This window comes from Salarias fasciatus, chromosome 11, assembly GCF_902148845.1.
Source record: "Salarias fasciatus chromosome 11, fSalaFa1.1, whole genome shotgun sequence".
In the NCBI taxonomy this organism is placed as follows: domain Eukaryota; kingdom Metazoa; phylum Chordata; class Actinopteri; order Blenniiformes; family Blenniidae; genus Salarias; species Salarias fasciatus.
Window position 1 is genome coordinate 14125985 of NC_043755.1, and position 18534 is coordinate 14144518.

An 18534-nucleotide genomic window follows, 5' to 3' on the forward strand; every position below is an offset into this window, starting at 1 on the left:
CTGTAAACTTTTAACATGACACTTTTAAAACACTTTTACCACTGAAATGTTTGCTGCAACTTGTTGCTAATTTGCAATTGAATCTTTGGAGGGGTCAGCTGTAACGATTACTGGACTCAACTAGTTATTCCTTTGTCTATTTTAAACCTGCAAAATAACAAACACTACCAGAACCAGAATTATTATCATGGGACTTTTCCTTCAGTTGCAAGAATTAGAAAAAAAAAAAAAAAAAAGAATTTTCTTCTCCTCCTGCATCCAAACATTTGATGATTTGGTCATTTGTGGAGATTTTCTTCTCATCAGTCTGTTTTGTTACATGTTTGTCACACAAAGTCCAAAGCTGACTTGGATATCTTTTCTTACAAAATCTACTTTTATATTATCTATTTGAATATATTTTCACAGAATACAATTCAACCAATCTTTGACAGGAATTTTGCTTCTATTGGCAGATCTTTGTACTGGAAATAATCCCAGCTGATGATGTAAACTGTTCCACGGTAAACCATCCTGCTTCTGTCCTTCTCTCTATTACAGCATTCTGCTGGGTTGTACATATAAACTATTTATGGTTCTTTCTCACCTAAGGCTGTTCCTCCAATTTCAGAGTTGAATGAAAAAATACAAAATTATTCTAAAGAGGTGAGGTTTGTTAATATTTTTCATTTTCCAGATGGAACCTTTTGATACCTCAGTACTGTTGCATTTAGAGAACCACTCAGAATAGTGTCAGCTAACTTGTTGGCCAGAAGATAAGGGTTTAACTGTGATTTTATGGACATTTGCAGTGAATTAACTTCTGACTTTCAAGTATATTTATACAGTTCTCATCCACTCTGCAATAATCAGCCAGCTTTATTTTACATAAGCCTCTGATTGCACACAGAAGCTCAAGTAGTGCAATAAAAGAACTTCTGATCAACCATCACCTGACAGATTTCTAATTATTTCTTCACTCAAGATCATAAGTCATAACATCTCCTTTAGAACTTCTCAAAGTGAGCATTACTTCTCAAATATTTGTTCATTTTTGCACATATTCTTTTGATAAATGAGATGAATAAAGAGTGCACTAAACAGTTGTACTGTCTGCAGTTGTTGTTTTTACTTCAGGTGAAAATGTGGGTGTATTTTCAGATGACTGTCTAAACATTCCCAGCAACATGTGATTGTGGTATTCTGATTCAAGAGGGAACTCTTTTTACAATTTAATTTACTGATCTCAGTCTTGATTCTTGGGAGTCATGGGCCATCTACTGGTTTAGGAGAGGGATAGCATGTTTCATCAATTAAAAAAAAAAAAAACGAAAAAAAAAAACATTGACAAAGAAACAATCGGTTGATTCTCTGTGATCCATTTCAACAGTTTTGAGATTATGCTTAGATAGATATTTTAAAAGTCTCCAAAGAAGCTGTTAATTAATGGACAAAATCCTATTTTTTGTGGAAGGCTGGGCAGTCATCAAACACAGTATTTCCATTTAACAGGGCTAAAAGAAACCTATGGATTTTTTTTTTTAGCTTTATGTATCATTTATTTGATTGCGCAATATTTCGAACCTTTGTGATTCAGTAGTTTATCAAACAGGTATCGCCTGATAAGATAAGAGGTGTGTTACGTTATCTGGTTTATATCAGCTGTGCTTTTTCAGCCTCCCATTCAGAGTTTCATGACCTGCTGTTAGTTTTATGACGGTGACAAACCACTTGCGGCTGCATCCTTTTGTCGAGCTCAAGTATATTACAGAATGAGTTATGAGGAGAAGGAGGGAGCACCGGCGTTTATTACAACATCATCCACCAAAACTGAACACTCCTGGCTTCCAGCTGCATTTTCCTGGCTGTAACGGTTTTCTATAGAAGCCAAGTCAAATTATTATTCCAGTGTTTCGTTCTGAGGAATGTCCCTATAGAAACCAGACAGGTATTTTTATTCCTCTGTCAGGTTTTCATCTCAGAAGAAAACAAACATTCCAGCCAAACAGACCATAAAATCAGATGGGCATTCCTTGGTAGTCCAAGTATCAATAGCTAGGTGTGTTTATGACTCGTCCCTTAAAGGAGAAACACTTCAGCCTGAAAGCAGCTGCTCCCTTAAATGTTTAGACAGTAACACAAGTTTTATACACCACCACATCAGAGTGGATATAAATCATTTAAAACACGTGACGTGTCAATGTATAGTTTTAATACTGTGTACCTGATGGTGTGTTGTTGCACATCATCAGTTAATAAAGTTAATAAAGTTAAAGGAGAGATTTCTTTTCACGTGGTCCCTTTAGTTTCACAGTTGGAGTCATTAGAGATAAGCGGTGGCAGATAAGCGGTGCCATGGTGAGGTCAGGTCTTTTTACCTGGAACTTCATGATGAAGATAAAATGAATCCATGTTTTAAGCTTCAGTTGTTTTTGGGGAAGTTCTCAATGCAACACTGATGCTTACCTGCACAATTAGGAGAGGCCTCATCGGGCTGAACACAGGGAAAATATGTAGAGTCTGAATCCACCGGTAAGCTTAGCAACACCCTAACCCCAAAGTCAGACAAAGTAAATGATCATAGAAAAACATGCATGTAACCAATCCAATGATTTTAGTCCAAAATCAAGCCATTGTTTAAATTCAACAGCAGGATTACAAAAGTGTGTTTTTTAAAGCCTGTCAATATATGAAACATTCTCTCAAATCAAACTTTTGATCCAAAGCAGGGTGTGAAAGGCACAGCTGTGGTATGAGCCTATCTTTCCACTGGAGGAGCCAGGGTGACAGTGTTTGTTGACGATGTGAGTGCCGACACATGCAGCAGAACCAATTCTGATCCATCGATTTGTCTTCTCTACCTCTTTATCCAGCTCTTTGCAGGGCTGGAACTGATTCCAGCTGATGACGGGCGAAGGCAGGTGGATCCAGTGCAGGTTTCTACTAAATCACAGTGAGACAGACGGTCACATTCACAGCTGCAGTCGCCTCTTACAGCTGTGGGAGCAAACTGGAGAAAGGCCACACATTGGGAGAAGATGCAAACTCCACAGAAAGACCCACGAGCCTCCAATGAGCTCTCAAAGGGGACATTTTCAGTGCAAACACTAAAACTTTCTGCTCGGAATAATTCGTTGCAAAGTTCAGCTGAATAATGACCCAATAACACATACTGCAAAAACCATGTTTGATCTTCTCTGAGCAGAGGACGGTAAGGTTGAGTCTGTTCAGTTAAGTTTTTAAATTATGCCCTGTTGTGGAAGTCGACTGCGGAAATGATCTCAAATGAAAAGCATCAGAAAGCAGCAGCAGTGAACGCCTGCAAAGGATGTAAAGGGAGGAAACAGATTCAGTATGGGAGTTCCAGACTTCAGACAAACTTCAAGAGATTTGAACCCGGCCAGGAGAATGAAGCCCAACATTCATAGGTGTAAATTTAAAAATTAACCCTCTGAAATGCAGTCTGGACTGCAAGAAGATAAATAACTGTGATTCCTAAAAGGTTGGCACAATCCCATTTGAAGGTCTAACCCTCTTCGATGTGAAAGAAATGGTGGCACACACTGTTCCCGGCCTGGAATGTTCCATCAAGGGTTAAATGGCTGTGATGTTGACATGCAGGAAGGCAGCTGCCTCAGCCTGCACAGGGAAACATGACCCTGCGCTCCGGCGGTAAAGAATTACTGAAATGCACAGTGGAGGGAAACACACACACTCGTTCTGCTGTGTGTGTATGTGTGTGTTACATTGTAAGATCCCCTGCGTGGTTTTTTTTGGAAAACAATTCCTCATCTCAGACCCCCAGCAGCAGTGTGTGAGCGTGTGTGCGCCGCAGGTGTCTGTGAACATGGCCTGTTAGAGCGCTGCACATTCCCCAGAAACCAGTGTGACGGATTTCACCACATCTGGGTCGCTTAAAGGCAGACACTTAAACTTCAGCACATCTTTCACACACACACACACACACACACACACTCACTGATGTGGAGGGGTAGTGCTGTGCAAATTATAATCAACTGCATTGCCAATGCCATGTATGAAAATAAAGAATAACTCTTCTCTTCTAAAAGTAAGCCAACTTGTCTGTGTTTATAGTTGTATTAGAGCTGCTGCGACGCCACAGCTGACATGATTCGGCTTTTCAGAAGTTCAGTCACTTCATGGAAGCTTCTCTGAGGTCTGGACATCAGTGCTGCTCGAAATTAATGGATTAATAAATGATAATGAGAGGAAGCAGCAGCAAAGGAACTGAGATAAAATGGAAACAAGATGAAGAATTTTCTGAATGTGCAGGATTTGACGGGACACTAATTTCAGTTTCACTGAGACATCTTCCTTAATGCTGTCAGAAGTGAGTCAAACATCATCATGACATTCTCTTTCCAGTCAAAAATCATTCAGTGCAGCAGTAAAAAGCTTCAGCTGGTGCTGAAACTCCAGTAGTGGTTTCATTACAAGGGTGCAAAATAATTTACTTCTTCACTAATACAAAATCACATAAATCCATTGGCAGGCAATGATTTAAGACAAAACAGGAAAAAGCACACCGAACATCTAGGATATGAAAGCAGTTTTTTGAACATACATTCGATTCATTGAGTTTCTGTCGTGATCAGCGTCGACCAGCTGTGAACCAAAAATGTAGGTTGAGTCAACATGTTTCATATTTTATAGCTGAGACACCAGAGATGCCTTTTCTGGAAAGCTAAATTATTTATTTAAAAGACTGGGCTCCTCAGGTGTGGGACATTATGAATAAATGAGCTTTTTAGACTTGTCCTCAAATAATCTCTGTTAGGGTTTTTAAGCACCCAAACGAAAAATATACATGAAAGCAGGAACTGTTTCAGTAAAGGATAAATCAATGTGTGTGTGTCATTCTAAGCAAATCTCAACAAAAATAGAAGCAATGTTCACAAGTCCATCTCTTACATAACTGATATCTAGAAAGTTATCATTCAAAACTCATTAAACCATTTTTAATTCTAGACGACACAAACAGCACACACTGAAAAAAATGTCTGTAAAAATACAGTAAAAACTGTCAAAAAGCAACAGCAAAGCACCGTCAATTCAAAAATTGTGTATCACCGTAGTAAATAAACTGAATTTCTGTAAATCAAGAAACAGTGCACAACTGTAATTTTACAGGTGCAATATGTTAAAAAAAAAAACCCACAATTTTACTGTGATTTCTTCAAAAAACTGTAAAATTTATGAGAAAATACCATAAAGCCAAAAGTGAATTATAAGCCTAAAATCTGCAGTATTATTCAGTATAAATCACAGATTCCACTGATGTGTACAGGCGAAAACCATTAATCATTCCGCATGATATACATGTTCAAAATATGGTCCACATATTGCTGATTTAAAGAAAACTGGTATTTCACAATGACATAATATCAGCAGTTGTTATTTATTGATATCGATTGACTGTTTGGAGTGCAAGGGGAGCGCGTACAATGCATGAGCAAATCCTAAAACAGCTAGCTAAAATTGCGACAGCCTGCATGGTAGCACAGTGGTTAGCGCTTCTTGCCTCACAGCAAGAAGGTCCCTGGTTCAAATACTGGTTGGGGCTCGTGGACTTCCTGTGGGGAGTTTGTATGATCTCCCTGTGTGTGCCGGATATCCGGCTCCCATATCCAAAAACATTCATGCCAGGTTAATTGGTGATCCTAATTTGCCTCCAGTGAGTGTCAGCCCGGTGGCAAAATGATGAAACCGTCCCCTCTCCTAAAGTACCTGGGATTGGCTTGTCCTGTGACCCTAAAAAGTGGCTTGGGAAATGAATGAATATTCATTCTCTAATTTTTGAAGTACCATAATATATCATACAGTTACTTTGTTTATTATGTTTATTACTGAGATAAACTGTAATTTTGACAGGAGATTATTATAAATTTTATAAACAGGTTTATGTTTTCACTGTTAATTTTACAGCAAACTACTGTAAACAAGTAACAGTTCTGTACTGCAACATTAACAGTTTTTTAATGTTAATTCAGCTGTGATTTCATTTCCTGTAAATCAATTTACATATTGTGTCTGTACAGTTATCTACTGTGCTGCTGTATATTTTACAGGGATTCTCTGGTAACCACAGCTGCCAGCGTTTTCCTGTAAAAACAAAATGCTTTTTTTTACAGTGCATACTGAAGCTTAAGTTTAAGACTGTCCCGTAACTCAGACAAGTTCAAACTGGATTCCAGTGTTTCCATAATTGCCGCTCTGCCAGTGTAAGAACAGTTGTTTTGACAGTGAATATTTTCACTTTCAAAAAATGCATGACTTGACAGAAAAAAAAGGTTATTTGTGAGACTTTTGAGAATGTAAATAAGCACTCGTCCTGGTGTTACAATAGATTGTTTCATTGCCAGAGCTTCGCTACATTCTGTTACCTTATTACCATGCGTTCTTTGATTTTCGGCCTGCAGTCCCCTGAGATCAGCTCCGCCTTCATGTAATGTGAATATAAAGTGTCTCATTGAGCCTCACAGCACATCGTCAGACATGACACCAGCCCAGCAGCGAAGTCAGAGAAGAAGCTTCTTACTGTGAACGTCACAGGAGAAATAGTGAGAGTGTGTTTGTTGGTTTGTCCGAGGAAGAGGAAACTTCCTGTTTTGGTGCTGATTAAGGCACGTAAAATGACCTGATTCAGAAACGGCCGGTGTTTCCTGTAACTATGAAAATCAGGTCACACTGAGGCTTAAAGAAAGGATCTGTGCAACAGCTGATTCATCTAGTCAAAGACAAAACAAAAGCAAAAGTTAAACCTGGAGAATGCTCTGGTTCAGGTTAGAAAACTGAGATTCCAGTGAGGAACTCACACAGAGCACATGGAATATAACGCCGTTGTAACTGTTTGTTGTGACCGAGCACAGCGGAGTCAAACACCTCAGGGCTGCTTTCGCAGGTAATGTCGAGGGGGAAAGAGGGGGGTGTGAAGAGAGAGTGAAGATGTCTGCCTTTGAGGCTCCCGGCCTGACAGATGAGAGCGTCAGCACGTTCACTGGATGTGTGCTGCATGGAGAAATGGAACATGGAGGGAGGCTGTTCATGTTACACAGACGTGTCGCGAGGAGATGAAATATCCACCGCTTTGTCGCCAGAATGATCCTGAGCAGCAATGCCTGATGGGTTTTTACAGGAGCCCCTCAGGCTTTTGTAAAATGAACATTAAAATTTGAACCTTGACACTGGAAGACAAGCAGCTCTACTCATTTTAAGTCCCATAAAGTCCTCTGCAGGTAGTTTGAATGAATGGGAAGAACCTCAATAGATCCCAGAATTTCTGGAGTTTAGAGGTCAAGATGACTTCTTCACCAGGAACTGTGGAGAAACGGGTTAAATTCCTGCACATGTATGTATTTCATTTATTAGATTAATAATAGCTTAATCAAGGTGGTGACTCTTGTCAGCTTCACAGTAATCCTTTTAATTTGGCTGCAGAGGTTTGAAATCAATAATACTAATAACAAGTTATGTTTTGTTAGTCTTTTATGTATTTATACTGTCCTCTACAGGATCAGACTTCTTTGTCTTCAGAATTCTTTATTCCTTTTTCTTTCAATTCAGTTGATTAACTTCTTCATGTTACAGTTCAATGTATTGTATTCCACTTTTTAGGCTTCTATAATTTAATACATGTAAGTAGATTTCTTTCTGCTTTGATGTCTTTAAAAATACATATCTCTCTGTCTCTCCATGATACTTTTTAATGCTTTGATTATTGTTTTTGATGGGCACTTGTGAAGTACTTAATGTTTTATTTCATTGTATGAAAAGGTGCTGTATGAACAAAGATTAAGATTTTTTTTAATGTAAACACAGATGCAGCTTTCAGTTTTCTTTATAATATTGCTATATCAAGGCATTCCTGTGATTTGTAGACTTAAATATATTCTTTTGTTTATCATTAAATTAATAACATACAGAGAATTGTGATAATTTCAGATTTTTCTTTCATTAAGTAAGACAGAAACCTATTATTTGCCTCCATTTGATTAAACTGGTCTTATTCAAAGGATTTTTTTATTTTTTCTATCGTATTTCATGCAGTCACTGAACTGGAAACAGAAAGTTTTAGGTGAAGGCTTCACTGGAGACCAGAGACGTTCTTCCCTCTGTGGCTCCAGTGAAGCCACTCACTCGTTTCCCGTCTGCTTCCAGCACCATGGACAGAGTTTTTACAAAGCTGAGCTGAAAGGGAAGCATTTTCATATCATATCAGTTAAAGATTAATCCTTCACATGTTTGTTTTGGTTGCTTTACAGTCCGGTGCAGTTGTTTGTGATACATTTTACTGTGTCAAGGCAAGGAAATGCCCCAGTTTAAAACAGACCACCAAACAATATTGCAACTTTTATAGGGTTCCTGGTATTTCACTGCCCCTTCCTCTTGTAAATCAAATGTTTACTGTTTGCTTCCGAAGATTTGGAGATAACCTCCACAATCAAATAAGTTTGTTTGAGATAAGACGAAAGTCACACATGAATCAGATGATGCTGAACTCAACGGTGGATGAAACACACGGCTGTGGTGGAAACACCGGGCCGCCTGATGCTGCAGGAGGACTGTGTGTGTGTGGGATTAGTGGAGTGTGTGGCCTCTTCAGAAAACGTGAAATCAGAGGGTTTCTTTAGGAACGAAAGAATTCCCCACTAATTGATTGTGCTGATTATATTGACCTGAAAATCCCAAGACAAAATGATTTTGAAACGTTTGTTATCTGCCGGTGTTTAAAGAATTATCAGACAGCTTAACGACAGATCCTTCACAGCAGCTGGGCAGATGATTTGTTTTGTGTCAAGAAGCACATTTTTGTCTTTTAAATCTAATGTTTTAATTTCATAGACATCATTCTTGATGTATTTTCTTATACATAGGTATTAAAATTCCCAGCTGTCCATGAGCTCGTTCGTTTGGTGATATCTTCTTTATTCTGTAGGCTATGTAGTGTGGAGCTTCCAGCTGCACTTATGACTTTCCACTTATTTTTAACTTTTAATTTAGCGCTGTTTCTATTACAATTCCAATGAAACAATCCACCCATCATCTACTCTGATTTATCCAGTTCAGGAACATGGATTGGCTGCTGAGATAAAACCGGAATACCCAGAAAAAAAAAAAATCATGAAACCACAGGAAGAATGTGTAAATTCCACATGGAAGGGCTGGAAAGAACGTGAACCACCATTTTACCCTGAAGTTTTCACAATTAATTAACAAATTAATATCCCCTCTCCTTTCGAAAATCAGTGCTTTGGGATAACTACTATCTTATAAAATTCCCTTGAATGCAATCAAATTTAATCAAGATGGAAAATCCATTGTTCAAGGGAGGCAGTGATAAGGAGTGTTATCTCCTATCAACCTTTGTTGATCAGTTAAAACCACTCTATATCAAATCAAGTGAGAGGGCAACGATCTCGCGCAGTTCCAGGAGTCACCTGCTCTTTGCATAGTCAGGTGTGTGTGTGTGTGTGTGTGTGAACAGCATGTGCAGCAGCGGCAGTCGGTAGCGAACATGGGGTCACAGAGCATTTCGTACATCTGTCTCGCCCCTCAGTTAGCGAACTCTGCATTCCTTCCACAGATCCTTGTGATAACACGGGCCGCGCTGCCTCTGAATAGCAGGTAAACTTATTATTGATGTGAACGGTGAATTCCTGAACCATTCATCCATGCGAGGCCTCCTTTTGAACTGAGAAGTATGTTTGCTGTTCACACAATTAAATCACTCATGCTGCTTTAGAATGTTTATTTTGTCAGTGAATTATTTTTTTCTGCAGGTCTTTTTTTTTTTTTTTCCAAGAATCACTTTTTTCAAAGATACTATCAAAAAAAACTATAAAAGACAAGTTTAAAATGTGCTGTATCAGTAAAAATATGTTGAATAAATGCAAGTATTGCAAATAATATACTGTATCTCGACAATTGTTAAATAAATATATCTACACATGAACCTCTAAATTTGAAATGCAAGTGTTCAAAATTTAGGAAATAAATGCTTATTTTAGTAAAACAAAGAAACAAACAAAAAAGTAAAGTAAGTAAGTAAATAAGTAAAATAATAAAAATGAAAATAATGCATGCATGCCACAGATTCCTGTGCTTACAGAGTTGGACTGATCCGTTTCTCCTGGCGGTCAGTGCTGGCCTGACTGGTCTCTGCACAGGTGCAGTCAGTCACTCCCCCTCTTCCAGACCAGAGGGCTGGACTCAAACAGGACCTGATGGCGTCTCTCATCCGTTGTGATCCTCCACGGCTGGGTCTATTGTGCTCCCCTCCGACCTCGGGCGCATTTCGCAGCTGCGTTCGCAGGGACGGTCTCTCAGCGGCCTTTTGTTTCTCCTCTCTCCTGTCAGAGGAGCGTTATTTGTTCAGGTGCTCGCTGCTCTCTTCTGCTTTGACGCTCATCGCTTCAGCCACCGTGATTCTTCGCCAGGATTTCTCCTCCAGAAGAATCTTTAACTAAATGGCGCACGCTCCCAAGCCTTTGTGACTTTCTGGCCATTGCTCTGATGTTGGGGGGAAAGAAAAACCAAGCGCTCAATGACAGAATAATCAAAACTTACAATAAGTGAGTTTCTGAACAGGATGTACAGTATTTTGTATTTAACACACTTTAAAAGCTCACCTTAAGGCACTGAGAACACTGCGCTGATTTCTCTCCACGGGGTTGACTTCAGGGCTGCACACAAGTAAATAGCAATCAATCACAGCTTTCAGATTGTGTCTTAAAGTTTTATTGACACGGCTCTAGTTGTGAAATACCACTCTTGCATGACAACATCCTGAGTTATTTATTTTTATCGCTCATCATAACCTAAATACATCTTATCTTTACAGACTCAATAAATGTTTTATAGCACAACAAAGCATTCACCCAGTCAGCATTTATCACTACACTCTGTCCTGCAGACGGGCCCTCGGGTTCTCATAGTGTGTCCTGTCTTTGGAGTCGGAGGCGGCGTTTGTCTTTCATTTAAAGAAAGTAAGTTTTCTCTTAAAAGTTTGCAGTTGGCCCTCTAAAACTTCTCACACGCTTCACGCCTCAGCTCTCGGCGCCAGTAAACAACAAATCGTGTGAACTCTGAACTGAACCCATTCTGCTCGCTCAGGATTTGACTGCATTGTTTCAGCAGTAGAAGCCATAGACTCAGCCGCTGTGCGCCGGTATATCCTTCCGCGGCGCACTATGCTTGTGCAGATCTGTGTGTATCAAAACGTTATTTTAACGGATTGAAAAGAAAGCACGTCTTTTAAAATGTTTTATAACCATTCGGATTTACTTCACGTGCTAATACGCCGTCCCCCGGACCACTGGAAGGAGTATTTTGTCCACTTTCGTCAGTCCGGCTCTGTTTCCTATTGACTTCCAGCATTTGAGCTAAGCTAACTACGATGTTAATAGCTGGGAACCAGCCACTGGACCAAGAGACACAAAAAAGGTATTTATGAGCTTGTCTAACTTTGTCAATGATAGGGATAGGGCGTGGGTCAAAAATCTTCGGAGTATTCCTTTAAGAGGGCCTTCAGACGGATGTGTGACGGTGGGCTTTTCAGTGTGCCGCTTCGAGTCTCAACTCACCTGAGGCGACAGAAGCTGATGCAGGACCGGTCATCAGGACGGCTGCAGGTGCAACGGTCGGTCGACCTTCTGCGTCGAGACAAGGCACCACCTAGACCATAAACTGTCGTCTTACTGCAGAGAGAGAAGGACAGGCCCATAGCTACAGTTATAAACACTGTGCAGACTTTGCTCTTTGATACTTCAGTCAAGCCCGTTTCATTGCGCGGCGATTATGACAGAAAGGTCAACTGGCGGTTTCTGGGCTCAAAGTGTGATTTGCATGTTTTCCATCACAAGTACTGCGCTGACATTTCAGCGACTGGTCTAGAGGCATCAACGTGTGTGTGTTGTCCCCAGCTCACCTTGGAGTGTTGACCCAGATGATGTCCAGGTGGCAGAAGTAGTGGCACTCAGAGTCCAGCCGGTTGCTGCAGGCGCAGCGCTTGGTCCTCACCCGGTGTGTCGGGATGCTGTGGCTGGTCTCCAGGTCCGGCTGCTGCGGCAGCGGCAGGCCCAGACCTGTCCACACACACACACACACACACACACACAGGGCATATGGTCAACTGAAGCGCCGGTGAGTAAGTCTGCCTCTTTTTTATGAAATGATGAATAGAACAAGTTCATGTTATAGATTCTACGAGTATGCTACAGCAGCTCTCATGAGGAATGTGTCAGATTTGTCCTTGACAGAAAATCAGACAAAATTCATCTTGATTTATATTTTTAAATTCAATTAAAAAGTTATTAAGAATATTTAATAATGAGCTCAAATAGTGAAATATTGGAAGTGATGTGATAAAGGATGCAAATATTATTATTTCTTCATGAATTGATTCAGAAAGATTAAATCTTCCTGTTTTATGTCAGTAACAAACTATATGTCCACATTTGGTCGGAAAAAAAATCTGTTTGGAAGAATGAATCTGGGTACGATCAACAGATCCCATTATGTTCCACATGCTTCTGCTTGCCAGGTCACGTCATGTGCAGCAGCATGCAGTGACAGCCATCGCCTCTGTATGCACAGCGTGGCTCAGATTAATGTCTGTGTGCATAAATCATCCCGTCTACTCTGCTGTTTCTCAAAAACAAGCTCAGTTCAGTTCTGCTTCAGCTTGATTAAAGATCATGTTATTTATTGATAAACATCCACAGAATGCACACGTCATTATAAAACTGGTTTGTAGAATATATTCCTCAAAAACAGACGTACCTTCCTGCACTGAAGCCCAGAGAGTGACAAGGATGAGTAAGCTGCTGTGAGCTGACATGGTTGAATGGCTGATAGCTGATGGATGGACGCCTGCTGTAGTGCTGCGATACAGCTGTGAGCTCAACCTGCTGCTGCTGCTGTGGACACTTCAGTCTGGAAGCGTCCCAGCTCCGCCACTCTTTTATAGCCCCCTCTGTCCGCTGACGTCATGCTGAAAGCTCCACCTGCGTCTGGCCGTCATGGAGCCACGGTGTACGACCCCGGGCTGTTCGAACCCTCTGACGCATTCCTGGAATACCTGAAGCTTCTGCAGCTCCTCTCAGACAGATGTAAGTGTCATTCAAAGATGTCACCTGCCGGGGAGACGAGTGTGTTTGAAGTTTGGCCAACACATGTTTCTTCTGTTAATGTGTGATCTGAAATAATGAAGAAGGATCCAAATAATGGATACAACCACCATACCAACCATGTGGCAAGATTAGACAGGGCCGAAGCAGAGATAAGCTTCAAATCTCTGAGGACATAATAAATGATAAAATACTAATAAATTAATGTTATCCAAACACAGATATAGACTGAACTCCTTTCAACATTAACCTCCGCAGACTGGCACAAAGTCTGAGATAATAACTAGTCTTTTTTCTTTTGCTCGTCTTGTGAAGCTTATTTGGTTTTAATAGTGAAGCGAGGGAAGAAATGCTGATTTTCATGGTCTATGACTGAAATGAAACCTCCATTCATGACTGGCGATGGTGACTAACCCGCTGATAAGGCCGCTCTCGGCCGTCTCCCGCCAACACGGTGACGAGGGAGGTCGGCCATGCCGGAGCGACACAGAGCGACTCTCACACTGATGCAAACTGTAAATACCAGTTCAGATCGGGTATCAGCCAGCTTTCTGATAAGAGATGATGAGTTCTCTGATAGGGAAGACGACCAATGAATCAGGAAATATGGAGCATGTCAGCCTGCCACTCTAACTGAAGCAAAATTGTTTTTTTTTACCTGTCCTGTGAGGATGTGGAGCAGGTTTTAGTAAAACCGACTGAAAGATGGATGTGGAACTATTTAAGCAGTTTGTTTACCAAAAGACTGAAACGTTCCGTGAAACCCGACACGTGAACGTACGGAACAAACAGCCGTACTTTTCCTCTGTGCGGCATGTCGAGAAGACACCTGTAGTGAGAAAAGGAGTGGCGGAAAACGTGAAAAGAACAAGCTTTAAAGTAGATTACGAGTACAAGAGGAACAGCACACAGGAATTTAAATTATGTCTCTGTCACAAAAGGACCAAATGATTTTTTTTCTCTCTCTCTCTGTAGTGAACACCTGCGGTTCCCAAGCTTTTGTTTTCTCCAGAAGGCCCCACAATGCCAAGAATCTAGTAGAGGATGTGAATCCCTTCACCCATCTCTGATCTGCTAAAACCATCACAGCGGGAATGTACGCCGACTCCCACCTGTCAGCTGCCAAAGCCCCAGATGAATGAAACTCCCTGGTTATGATTTTCAGTCACATGTACTGATCTAATGTTGACACGCCGTCGGAGCACCGACCGGACGGCCTCTGGTGTGTTTCACCTTCACACCTTCTCCGCAGTGATTACGCCAAAGTTTGTAGAAAACAAGTTTAATCTCCATCTCATTCAATTTTTCAATAAGTTCATTCCATTGTGTATCAGCATTGTTGAGTTAACATGTTCCAGTGTCTTAAAAAGTTACAAAGAAAAAAACATGGAAACCTTTTTCAGTTTCGATCTAAAAGTTTCGACCTTCGATCTCAAAGACCATGAAAACAGGGTCCTGCTTCAGGCACTGCTTCAGCTACTCACTCACATACACACGTGTTCACATATAATGATGATTTAGTACTGCGCCTGTTCTCAGTTTTGTACAAAATGATGAAGGAGATAAAAGATAAGGAGCCATAAGTTCCAGTACTAAAGGCTTCAATCAATCATTGAAAGAGGTTCGCCGCTCTGCCGCATGACGTGGTTCAAGCTCATCCTGCCACTCTCTAAAAACCACTAATGTGTCACTGGGTTGCTTCATGTTACGTTTGTACATCGTATATTCTGTTTGCATGTAACTGAAGTGCATAGATTTACTTCAACCGCCTCAGCCTGACAGGTGTCATGTCTGCATAGACTGAAGCCAGACTTTTGCGGGTAACTAGATCGTCTTCTGCTCTTACATAAAGATGTGCGGATTGTTCGACATGCAGTGTGTTATACACACACACACACACACACTCTCCCATGTCTGGATTTTTCACATTCTTCTTACCAGAGGTGATAAGTTCAGTCCCCCCAGGAACACAGATGTGCCCCCCAAGGCTCAGCAACAACGGGATCATCATCGTCCCACAGCTGAAAAACAACGCTGTGTGGCAGTTATGAGAGAGAAACCGGCAATAAAGCCAGAGTATCTTCCTTTTTTTAATGCTGCATCACACCCCAGTCTCTTTATGGGCTTCAGTCATGCAAATGATTCACTTTTAAGCAGCAAAACAACCTCCTCTCTAGGCTCTGGAGCTCCATCCCACATCTGGAAGAGGAAGCTTTCACTTCAAGAGGCGCTTCTGAAAAAAAAACAACAACAAAAAAAAAAAATTCAGAGCAGTTATCATGTTTTGCAACATTTTCCATTTCAGGTCTGATTCATAACAGTTATTTTGCTCTTTTGGTCATAAAAAAAAGTTCATGTAATGCTTGAGTAAGCTTTACATAATAATCTGTGCCATGCTGGGCTGTTATATACCGTTTCCAGGAGAAAGTGAGAGTGACTTTCAAACACTAAGATGGGAGAGATATGGTTTATGTGAATATTGTTTTATGCGTTGATAATTTTACATAGCTGACATACACTGAGAGCAGTGTAAAGTACAGTGTGCCATATGACAATGCACATTTTTGAAGACTCAGTCAAAGTTTCTAGAAGTGATAAATGTCTGTTACAAAATCTCTTTTTTTTTTTCCTGTGGAAATCAGTAAAGGATGAAACACACAGCTGACCCACATAACCAAGAATTTACAGCATGTCACTTCAGTTCAGGGTGATTTAGATTTGATAGGATGGGATCGTTTGGTAAGGTGTGTGTGTGTGTGTGTGTGTGTGTGTGTGTGTGTGTGTGTGTGTGTGTTCTCGTATTTCTATCCTTGTTGGGGCCAAATGTCCCCACAAGGATAGCAAAACGTGAAACGACGTGCCTTGTGGGGACCTTTTTCCGGTCCTAAGTAGGAGAAACAGTGTTTTCTTGACCATGTTGTTGTTACTGAAAAAAGTAAAAGTGCAAAAACATTTCTTTAGGGTTAGGCTGTGTTGTGGTGTGGGTTAGGGTTAGGGTAAGGGTCAGGGTTAGGGGCTAGACATGAATGGGAGTCAATGGACGGTCCCCACAAGGATAGAAATACAAGACTGAGCGTGTGTGTGTGTGTGTGTGTGTCATCTGTTGACCCCAATCAAAAGTAACTCGAAAGAAACCACAGTGCAGGATGGATCTTCAGCCTCAAACCACTGGTGAAAATGATTTACCTCATGTTGGCGCCATCTAGTGTTGGGAGGAAAAGCTCACTTCTTCAGTCTCCATAAGGAAGGCTTTGGAAAGTTTGTTAGAGTGTTTGGAATCATTTTTAATCTCTTTATCATCGCTTATTTTAGTGAGTTTTTTTTTTTTTTACACAAAACTCAGGTTAAAATGTCAAACATTTTCACATAAAACAAAAGAGAAAAAGTGTAAATGCCTGAAGATGTAGATGGCTGTAGCCATAGCAAACAAGTAAATCATGTGGTAATATCAGAGTTCATGATACGATCAGAGAATCTCCAAGAGCAACACAGAGAAGCTCAAACAGCCATAAAAGAATAATCAGTTTAAATTCTATCCAGGGTGTAGCTTTGACTTGCTTGGGGTTTCATTTTCGTTCTCGGCTAATTTGACAATTAGACTTAGAGAATTAAAAAACAAATAGCTGTTCAATGAACTTGAGTTTTCTTTCTTCATGTGATCACAACGCAACAGTGCAAATGAAAAAAAAAAAATTAAATCCTTTACCTGCGACACTGTTGATGGGAAGAACTGTGGTTCAAACCATTGCAAGAAAAGCACAACCTCAACGGAGTCAGCGTTTAGTTTGTTTTCTGTTTTATTTCTTCAATGACTAGAAATTTTGCTGTGTGAAATCTGCAGGGCACTTTGATCTTCTGATCAGTAAAACTCAACCTCCTCTCATCTTTGTCACCAGTTCAAGTTATAAGAACATCATGAAAAAGACACATACATGTAACAAAAAGACTTTTTTGCAATAACAAAAAGTAAAAAAAAAAAAAAAAAGAACTTTAAAACAATTATCATTGTCGTCAATAACAATAAATAAGGAGCGCTCTTCCCTGTACAAACATACATTCTAATCTAAAATCTTTTGTAAGAAAAATAGAACTTCAGTGCATTTCTGTTGACAAGCGTCTGCTGCTCCTTCAGTATCTGAACAATGAGACTCACCCGGCAGTAAAGCAGTGGCCTTTTCCAAAGAAAACAATCAAAACACCAAGTATGAAGCCTCCCGAAGAAGAACGCTCGAAAGCAGATAAAAAAAAAAATTCACAGCCATCTCTTTGTCTATTTGTACATCTTAAAACACAAACCTGGACGGAAAAGGCACAAGTAACTACATTTTGAGTAATACTGGACAAACAAAAAAAAAAATGGAATTATTTTTGATGGAAAGATTTTGGTCATTCACAAATTTATTTAAATTCCTTTTACAATTCTTTTAACAGATATTAAGATTACCGGTATCAATGCAGATACAGGAGGGATATATTCATATAGATATATTTATATTTAATTTATATAGAGATTTACATAAACATTGTTTTCACAATGGAAAAAAGTGCATTTTTTATAACAACCTGAATATTGCCAAAGAACAAACATTTAAGTTAACAATGGTATTGAAAACTGTATAAAAACAAAAACAAAGCAATAAAAACAAATCAAGACTTGTGTAGCAACCAATAAAGCAAACTGAGATGCGAAGGTGCATCAGAAGGTGAAGACACTGCTAAGTGCTCTGGTCGGTTCTGGCTGAGTCTCCTTTCGCGCCTTCCTCCGACGCGTCACGCGGCGGCGGCTCTTCTTCTTCACCGACGCACGAGGCTACGGGGGCCGCCCTGCTGAGGGGTGCTCTCGAACGACTGACTCCGGGGCAGCGTTCGGCGGTCTCGGCGGCGGACCGGTGGGCGCGGACGGAGCTGTGCGAGCTGCCATATTGCTTCGAGTCTGCGGTCTCCGACTCCGACCTGGAGAGAGTCGGCGCTGTGCTGTGACCATGCCGCCCTGACTGGCTGGTTCCGGCTGCCCGCTGGTCCCCAGGAGTCCGAAGCCCTTGAGTCCTGGGGGTCCCGCCCCAGTACGATTCGAACCTGGCCAGCGAGGGTCCCTCCAGCGGGGGAGACGTCGGGGAGGAGGGGGTGGTGGGGTGGGACCGCGGTCTGGCCTGTACCATTTGGATCCCGCCGATTGGGATCATCAGATATGGGACCTTGGCTTGCTGGGAGTGCATGGGCAGGTGGCTGAAGATGTTGTCTGCTGCTTGGTGGCCGGGGTATCCCTCCGTGGGCGAAGGACGGAAAGCAGAAGGGAAGCGGCTCGTTTCTGAGGAGGGCCACTCGCCTGATGTACCGCTTCTCTCCTGTAGGGGGAGCAAGGACTTTGTTAATGCTGGTTACTACAGCACTAACTCCCACACTGCAA

At 41.0% G+C, this 18534-nt stretch overlaps 2 protein-coding genes across 2 annotated transcripts in view; both read right to left on the minus strand.

The window, feature by feature from the left end:
- Positions 1-10102: 10102 nt before the first annotated feature.
- Positions 10103-12838, minus strand: LOC115396495 (endothelin-2). The gene is made up of 5 exons (XM_030102380.1): positions 12781-12838; positions 11927-12083; positions 11583-11696; positions 10629-10682; positions 10103-10349 (listed from the first exon to the last, which is right to left on the minus strand). Exons 1-5 carry the CDS (start codon positions 12836-12838, stop codon positions 10103-10105), a joined length of 630 nt encoding a protein of 209 aa, XP_029958240.1.
- Positions 12839-16900: 4062 nt separating this feature from the next.
- Positions 16901-18534, minus strand: part of hivep3b (HIVEP zinc finger 3b) — a 38133-nt gene continuing 36499 nt past the window's right edge. Inside the window, 1 exon segment of the mRNA XM_030102723.1 lies at positions 16901-18472. Coding sequence (XP_029958583.1) covers positions 17843-18472 — 630 coding nt within the window. The 3' untranslated portion in view covers positions 16901-17842.